This window comes from Nicotiana tomentosiformis, chromosome 7, assembly GCF_000390325.3.
Source record: "Nicotiana tomentosiformis chromosome 7, ASM39032v3, whole genome shotgun sequence".
NCBI lineage: Eukaryota > Viridiplantae > Streptophyta > Magnoliopsida > Solanales > Solanaceae > Nicotiana > Nicotiana tomentosiformis.
The window spans coordinates 125,338,698-125,347,607 of NC_090818.1; the positions used below are offsets into that span (position 1 = coordinate 125,338,698).

The following is an 8,910-nucleotide window of genomic DNA, read 5'->3' on the forward strand; positions in this document are numbered from 1 at the left end:
CCATACATGATAACTTAACAAAATAAAAACTAGATTTCACCAACTACTACTAATAACTATTCATCATACAAGCTGCAATTAAGCCAACAAATAGGACTCAAGATATCATAGTAAAGATCTTCAACTTCAAGACTTTGGCTTCCAACAGCGAATTGCAGCCTCCATTTCTTCAATTTTTTCCTTCAATATGTCTCTTTCCAGATAAATCGCATCCAATGAAGACTCCAAATTGCTTGTTTTGGTGCATTCAACCTCATTTATTGCTTCTAATGCTTCCAATTATTCCTTCAATTTCAGCCTTTCAATCTTGACAGCCTCCAGTTGCGCTTTCAACTTACAAATAATTATCATAGCTCTGTCCAGTAACACTTCATCAACCCATTCAAAATAACCACACGAATTTTTCTGAAAAACAAAATCATACACCATGTTATAAGTGAAATTTCAGAAAATGAAAACCATAAAATTATCATAAAACCATAGAATATAAGATATTAACCTCAAGTTTTGGACATTTGTAGAATCTTCTACCAGCATTCCAAGGAGTGTAAGCCATGAGGTAGAGTGCAGTTAATCCACATTTGCATGTCCTACTCGACACACATTCTTGAGACGATGAACTACCTTCTGACATTGTAACTCCCTATTCTTGAAAATTATACACAAAAATAATAAAGAAAATAAAGATGATGAGAGAAAACAGAGGAAAATCGCTTCAAATAGGGGATAACCCTAGCTTTAGAGAGGAAATAAACGATTACATCCTTTAAGGGGGGAGGGGGTTAGCGGGTCGGGGCTGAACGGGTCAGGGATCCAACTAGGTAGATGGTTAGGTTGTTTAAGATTAAGCCATGTGTCCCTCTAAAAGGGTCCGCTAGTGATGGGGGTAAGAATATTAAAATAGATAACGTTAGGGATTAATAATGTAGGAAAGTATAACGGAGGGTACTAATAACTAATTATTAATAGTACAGGGACACAAATGACCTTTTCCGAAAAAGATATTTATACACAAATGACCCTTTCCCGAAAAAGATATTTACATGCTCTTAAACTGTGGATCACTAGCCAGCAAATTCACATGACGGATGGTTTGTGCAAGCGATCACTCGATTATCTTACTCTTGAAGCCTCTCAAACTTTCTTCCACTCGGGCAACATCAGAATCAGCTAGCTTCTTCATCTCCTCCCGGAGAGGAAAGTCAGCTTCCATTTCATCAAGAGCAGTAGACTTTTCAAAACACTTCTTAGCCAAACTCAATAGTTGCACTTGGATTGCTTTTCTTTTTGTCTTTGTATCCTTCAAGTTTGCCTTCGACTTGCTGATTGTACATTCAAGCTTGTCATTGCAATCTTTGAGGTTGGTGTAGCATTCCTGACCTTTTGTGAGCTCATCGACGAGGAGCACTTTCTTGGCAGCCTCCTTATAATACTCCTCTTGGTCCTTCTTAGCTCTACGCAAGGTTAAGAAAAGTTGCGGAAGGTTCTCTTTGAATTTCCACAAGGCAAGCACTCTCTCAGCCGATAAATTCGGTGTTGCAGCATATGTCGATAGTGCTGCATTTAATGTTGAACAATTTTTGGGTAGAAGCAAGTCTTCAGAAGGCATGACTAGTAATCTCTCAATGTCATCTTTCGCAGTGGCAAGCATTTCTGCTGACGGTGTAGGCTTTTGCGTGGCGGATATCTTGTCATCTTTGGAAGAAGATTGATCAGCAGAAAAACTGCGAGATTGAGCTCGTTTAATTTGTCCACTAACTCGAGCAAAGAAGTCTTCTAGATTATGAAATTTTACAGGGCAGTCAGGTGGTTCAGTAATATCAGGTGTCTTGCTTCTGGTCTTGGCTAATAATGGGGAAACTGTGCCTTCCTCACCATCCTAAAAGAAAAAGCTCTCAAAGTTAGATGGAGTAATCAGACATAATGACACAAGTAATACGGAGAACTTACTTCGTCATCAGAAGTGGAACACGAGGTGGAGATTGGTGTATCATCAGCAGAAACTTGGACGGATGTCTTAATCCTGTCTTCATTAGCAGGAGTAGGAACGACTGATGTAGAAGGTATGGTAGGAGTTGTGCCTGGTAGTGGCATTTTCCTCGGGGAAGTCTTCATCTTCTGAAAAGGTGAATTTACGGTGAAGTGAAGGAATCAGGCCAATGGATCGCATTATAATCCCAGAGGGCAGCAGCTCGTTTGGGGGTGGGAATTTTTACCTTGCATAATGTTCCCGTAGGTATCTTTATACCCGCGTCATGTAAGTTCTTTTGTTGTAAGGGCTCATCTTTCTGTACCAAAGATTGTGGTGGAATACTATCCCCTGAAAGCAATTAAGGAATGAATAAGGAGGTAATACAAGACATCAAAACGCAGAAACAGAAACCAAACAGAGAACAGGACAAGAATTAGAGAGAACATTGTAAGCTATCTGAAAATCTAATAAATTCAAATATATATGCACAAAATCCTCAACCCTAAAGGTCAACTAATATTATGCTAGCCTTATTGAGACCCTTGGGTTATCATATGAAGGATACAATCAGAACAAAATAGTTACTTATCTATTTAGCCTCCTTGACCAACATTTTCCTTCTCTATTTACAACACAATTCAAATACCTCTGGTAATTCCTCTATCCCTAGGGATATACCAGCCAAATAGAAATCGTATTAGTTTATTCCATGAAAAAAGTTATCCTACCTTTATATTTTCTCTTCATACTCTGTCCCAATTTTACTGCAGACTGAGAATTGCCTTTAACACCAATGGACTTTGGAGCAGCAACTTCTTGCCTGTCAGATGGACTGAGAGGCGTAACACAGGGTGTCAGATGGACTGAGATCTTCCTGAGGACACCAATAACAGTCTTGTCCCGATTGTTGATATAAGTGGACCACCAGGAATCAAAGAACATCGTAGAGCTCGGATTAATATTAAATGGAACAAATGAGAATTTTATTTTTAATTGGGAAAACCTTGATTCAGTTTCTTCAATGTTATCTGCCTCTCTTCTGATTGAAAGATCACTGGCTGATTGGTGGACGGGAACAGCCTGAGTCATGCCAAACTGTCGAGCAAACTGATTCGGAGAATAATGTTCTACCCCACATTTGCACTTCGAGGATTCATCTAGAAGGATACTGTACGGGAGGTCTCGAGCAATAAGATAACTAGCCCAAATCTCTTTTAACTCTGTCCTATTAAGTTTTTGGAAGTAAGGATCAAGTGACCTTTTAAACCACTTAGGTCCAAACTTCCTAGAATAAAATGGCGTGAATTGGCTGGCTGTTCTCGATGAGCATTTACGAAAGAAATTAAAGTATTCCTTGAATGATTTATATCTCAATGCACCTTCAGCCAAGGGAAACCCACAGATTGGAGCATTACCGTAATCCAAGGTCGCAGGTCGAAATTCTGGAAAGTAAGACTGTAGCCAGAACTGCAAGATCCATAATGGACCTCTTTCATACTGAAACTTGCCATTAATGATGTCAGCGCATCCATGATATAAATTAGACAAGAGAAACGGTGCCAAAGAAAGCTTTCTACCCGTAGCAAGAGCAAATGCCAGTTTTGTGCATTGCTTGATCATGTTTACAGAAGAGTCACAAAACAGATGATCGTAGAGCCACGCAAACAGAAAAGATATATGTTCTTCCTCTGTCACAGCTATTTCTCCCTCTGACACGTCGAGATAATTGTGGTATAATAAGGCATTATCATAAATTTTTCCATACTTGGTAAAATCACAAGTTGATCCAGCCATCCCAAGAATGGCACTGACTTCCTCGCCATGTGGCCTAAGTCCGGTAAAGGCAACAATATCTAGTACTGTTGGCCCCATCATGCCAAATCTGAAGTGGAACGAGTTTGTGGAGATTGACCAATAGCACAAGGAAGCATAAACAAGGTTTTTGTCCACGGGGATAACATTTTTTGTCAACTGAATGGCATCATATATATCAGCTGATTTCCACACCTCCCGCTTGGCCTTCTCAACTCTATCTACCCAATCAATCCAATCTCTACTTGCAGAAGGCCGTGACTTCAAATACTTACCATTGAACCAATCAGGTTCCACGGAGTGTAGAAGTAGCTTCTCTCCTTCAGCTAAGGGGTAAAGAGGAGAGAGCTCCGGAGGAAGCGTAGCCTTAAAACATGGGCCTAATTTAAAATTAGAGGGTGATCCAGGAATACGAACAAATATCTCGTTAACGATCAGCTCTTTGTTTAACTCTTGCATTTTCTTGGCCAAAATTTTCTTTGCCTGGGAAACATCAGTAACGAAGCTTGCACTTTTCTCTTTTGCCATTTCTATATGCACTGAAGCAAGTTAAGAAGAAAATGATTGAAAACGCCTCAGGCAAAAACCTGCAGAAAAGCTGAGTTCAATCATCTGCTCACAAACTTGAATTCCTCATAAACTTTTCTTACATTGAACAACCTGCTATTACATGCTTGTCAAGAAAAAAAAAATAACACTAACTGCTATAGATATTTCCTTAGCACTGTGATTTAATAAGTAACATAGAAAATGTCAGTGGAAGTGCTAGTGCGGCAAAATGGATAAAAGAAATCAGTTATCCACCCACATTATCCATTAAAAAATGGGTTGGATAATGAACTTTTTAAAAACGAGTCAAATATGGATAAGAACCATATTATCCGCTTAAAAAATGGATAACTAATGGATAACTAATGAGTTTAACTTATACGTTTGTGAAGCTTCAAATTGGGGGTTCCTCAAGTTTGGGTGACTAGGCATTCTCCCAAAAGTGATAATATTCAAGAAGCCATGGATATATGGATAACCATATTATCTATAACCTATTTTTTATTCGCATTAAATATGGGTTGGATCGGATAATTCATCCATTTTTGCATTACCCGTTTTCGACCCGTCTCATATCCGACCCGACCCCCCGTTTGCCACCCCTAGCTAGCGCTATCAAAGAAATTTTCTTAATAATGGCTTTTGGTCTAAGCCATTTGTATAATCTTCAAAATTCTGAAACTCAACAGCAGATAAATGAATTAAGCCCGTTTACCTCATTTCTTTAGGAATCTTCATCCATTTAGCTTTTGTTAAATGGTTATTCCACTATCCCAAATGCATAGATGAAAATGGCCTATATTGCTACCCATGAAACTCATTATTGGACCAGTCTTGTGTTAATTTTCCACTAAAATCAAGCCATAATTTTCAGAGATTGTACAAAATAACGAATTTGACAACTTCTTATAACCATTATTAACTACACTAAGATGACATTTGATGAAAAAAAATGAAATCTTTCATAAAAATCAGAGATAAAACAGAATTCTCTTTCAAATCTTTCATTTGTAGCATGCATCTGATGGTCTACAGATGGAAGACTTAGCCCGTTTAGCCATGAAATTTTTCACTTTTTCCCGAAAATATTTCACCTTTTTTCGAAATCAATATTTGGCCATAAAATTTTCACTTGAAGATTTTTCGAAAATTTGAAAAACTCTAAAAAGCTATTTTTTACCCAAATCACTCACAAAAATTCAAAAATAACCCAAAATTATATTCATGTCCAAACACAACTCTAATTTTCAAATGTCATTTTCACTTGAAAAAAAATTCACTTTTTTTCTGAATTTTGCAATTCTTATGTCCAAACGCCCACTTAACCTTAACGAACGAATATCTTTTTGCCAATCTAAATACACACACAAAAAAAATATTGGTACTCCACCTGTTAACAAACTTTGCTTTGAGAAAAACTAACTCCCTTAAAAAAGTGACATACTGTATATCTAATATAGGTAAAGCAAAAACATTCCAAATGCAGCACACCAATTTATCAAAGTCAAAAAAGATGCAGCAGATTAAGAATAAGAAATTAGGAAACAGAGATTATGGAACAAAATTAAATTAATTGACAAATTCACACAGTAAAAGTAGGAGAGAAGCTAAAAAGTAAATTGATTGACGAACCTATAAGCTCGACAAGAGACGTTGAAGATAGTAGCAACCAAAAAATCAGCATTCTGCTATAACATTATTATCTGAATGTGAAGAAACACAGAGGGGAAATAAGTATTACTAATTTGGTAACGAATAGTGATTTGGTTGAGATTAAAAATATACTTCAAAGAATATTTGGGAGTTTGAATTGTACTAATTGAATGTAAATTTCATGAATGGATGGTATGAGAACTTAGTAATAATTACTCTCCCATTTCCAATTGGTTTGGTGCCCTTTTAGGAAGGGGTGGCATAGCACCCCTGAGATGATAAAAATTAGGTTAAATATTTCGCTAAATTAGACAAGTGTGCCATGTTAGTAAACCTTTTTGAAAGTTTTTCCTGCCGCGTAAAATTGAAGTTGTAATTTATCTTTGAACCTTGTCCGACTTCTCTTTTTGGTTGTGCTTTTTATCTCCTTTTGTCCCACTTATTTCCATTGTCAGTTGCCTCCCAATTTTTTATTGGTCGTTTATATTTTTTTCTCTATTCTATTATTTTATATATGGTTTCTAGCAAGAACACTCAAAAAAGAGACTTCAAGACTTCTAATATATGAAATAAACATTCCTTTTAATTTTAAATTTACGAGTTTTCTTTTTTCAAATCTAAAAAACTTGGGTCTTAATGGAAATTTTGGATCATTTTTTTCTATTTTTTTATTATATCATAAAAATTTGTGTTATTATGTGGTTCTTAAATATAATTTAAATCTCTTTACTACTATTAAACTACGATGAAAATTTCGTAAACATTGCTTAAAAATATGAGATTTTTGGTTTTGATTTTTGGGAATTTGTAGTTTATTTAATTTTATATTTATGGGACATAATTTACTTATTGAAAATATTTTTAAAAAAAAATTCTTATTCTGATCGATATAATTCTCTTATTGAAGATGTTATCTTACTTGTGTAAATTTATTTTTAGTATACAGAAAAAGATATAATTTTTTAGTGAAAATATTGATTTTAGTTGCGTTGTTATAATAAATGTGTTATTCCTTATTTAAAATACTAATTACGTTTGTTTTTTGATATCTGAGATGTAATTTTTATATTTGCAAATAAAAAATACCTATAGGTTGACCCGAATAAACTCAAAAAATCCAAATAAATGTTCCTAATAAATTCTGTATTAGTCATTACATGGTATACATTAAAGGAAATTACGATACCCGCCACCTTCAAATCCTAGATCCGCATCTGCATCCCGCATTCGGTTGCACCCCAATGGGTGTAATATATACAGTCTATCATGATGCAATTATTAGTGGCTGATTCCACCGCTCGTAACCGTGACCTATAGGTCATCCCCCATCCACGAAAGGTCTCACCCCAAGAGGTGTGTACGACTGATTCTACGGTTCGAACCCGTGCCCTATAGGTCATCCTACATTCACAAAGGGTCTCACCCCTAAGAGGTGTATATGACTAATTCCACGGCTCGAACTCGTTACCGATAGGTTGCATTCATGAAGGGTCTCATCCCAAGAGGTGTGATTGGATGATTCCACCGCTCGAACTCGTCCAATAGGTCATCCCACATTCACATAGGGTCGCATCCCAAGAGGTGTGATGTAGGCAGCCGACCCTGATACAAGCATCAATGGCTGATTTCACTATTCGAACTCGTATCCTATAAGTCATACGGAGAAAATTTTATCGTTACTCCAAGGCTCTTCCAAAAGAATCACATATTAAAATAAATAACATTCTTTTTATTTTAATGTTAATGAAATATTATGACATGCAAGTACTTTATTTTTCCAATTAAATCATTTTAATACTGATTTAATCACTTCTGATCTAGATGGGATATAATGATGTTGCATTTTTTTGTATGATTCCAATTAATGGATGAGGTTTTAAAAATCTAAATTGCAATAATAAAAAAAAAATGCATAGTGACTGGCAAGAAACACACGAAATCCTTGTTAGCTAACAATTTCGTATTTAAAAGATAATAGAGAGATATAAAAGCTTTTTTTCTAAGAATGAGAAGATAAAAAAAGGCTAATACTTGAAGGACATATTTGCCGAATGCGAAATCGCTGATAAATACGCTTCAGTTTTTTTTCTCATTCTTGATTCATATTCTGAATTTACTTGTAGTTACATATGAATTTCTTTTAAAAAATTTAACTTTTCATTTATAATTCTCCAATATCGAATGACTTATTAAGAAAATTCTCCTTTTGATGGTAACCCCTTATACAATTAATGATTGTCAATTTTTCGATAAAGGTAAAAATTCACTGATGTATATGTATACTCAAAATTGCTTTATCAGTTGAATTATTTTAGGTCTTTACTAAATATGTGCTATAATATATTGAAGAATAACACATTTCTCTGCATAAGAAAAAAACTCAAGAAGTCATTTTATCAAATAAATATAAATGAAGAGATAAAATTTTAATAAAATAATTTATATGTAACGAATCAGGATCTACCAAGAGGAAAAACTTGGCTTCCATTATGCGAACATTAATTGCGTTTTAAATCTTATAAATCGGAACATTCAAAATGCAATTTATAAATTGCATTAGCAGAACGCGACTAATAAATCGCATTCTGTGAATGCGATTTATTATAGCTAAATGCGATTTATAAGTCGCATTCTGAATAGTCACAAGGCCTGAGAGTTATAAGTTGCATTAGCTGACTGACATTAATAACACCCAACCCAGTTCTTCAGCCTCAACTCTATCCAAATGTAGATTTTATCTGCATTTGTTTTACTGAAACATTCTTTCTTACTATCATAATGTTAAAATCATGAGCAAAGCACCATCACTATATGAACTCTGGTTATAAAATATGTATGCAGATTATAAGCATGTAAAAAATAAGAGCTAGAACAAATCAAAATCCTAATATTGACACAAAGTTTATAACATACTATATATGATA

General features: G+C 35.2%; 1 protein-coding gene across 1 annotated transcript; it reads right to left on the reverse strand.

The window, feature by feature from the left end:
• Window positions 1–847: 847 nt before the first annotated feature.
• Window positions 848–6,325, reverse strand: LOC104112816 (uncharacterized). The gene is made up of 5 exons (XM_009622838.4): window positions 5,966–6,325; window positions 2,701–4,371; window positions 2,217–2,320; window positions 1,951–2,118; window positions 848–1,879 (listed from the first exon to the last, which is right to left on the reverse strand). The coding sequence occupies exons 2-5, from the start codon at window positions 4,310–4,312 to the stop codon at window positions 1,106–1,108; spliced, it is 2,658 nt and encodes an 885-aa protein (XP_009621133.1). The 5' UTR covers window positions 4,313–4,371; window positions 5,966–6,325; the 3' UTR covers window positions 848–1,105.
• Window positions 6,326–8,910: the final 2,585 nt, after the last annotated feature.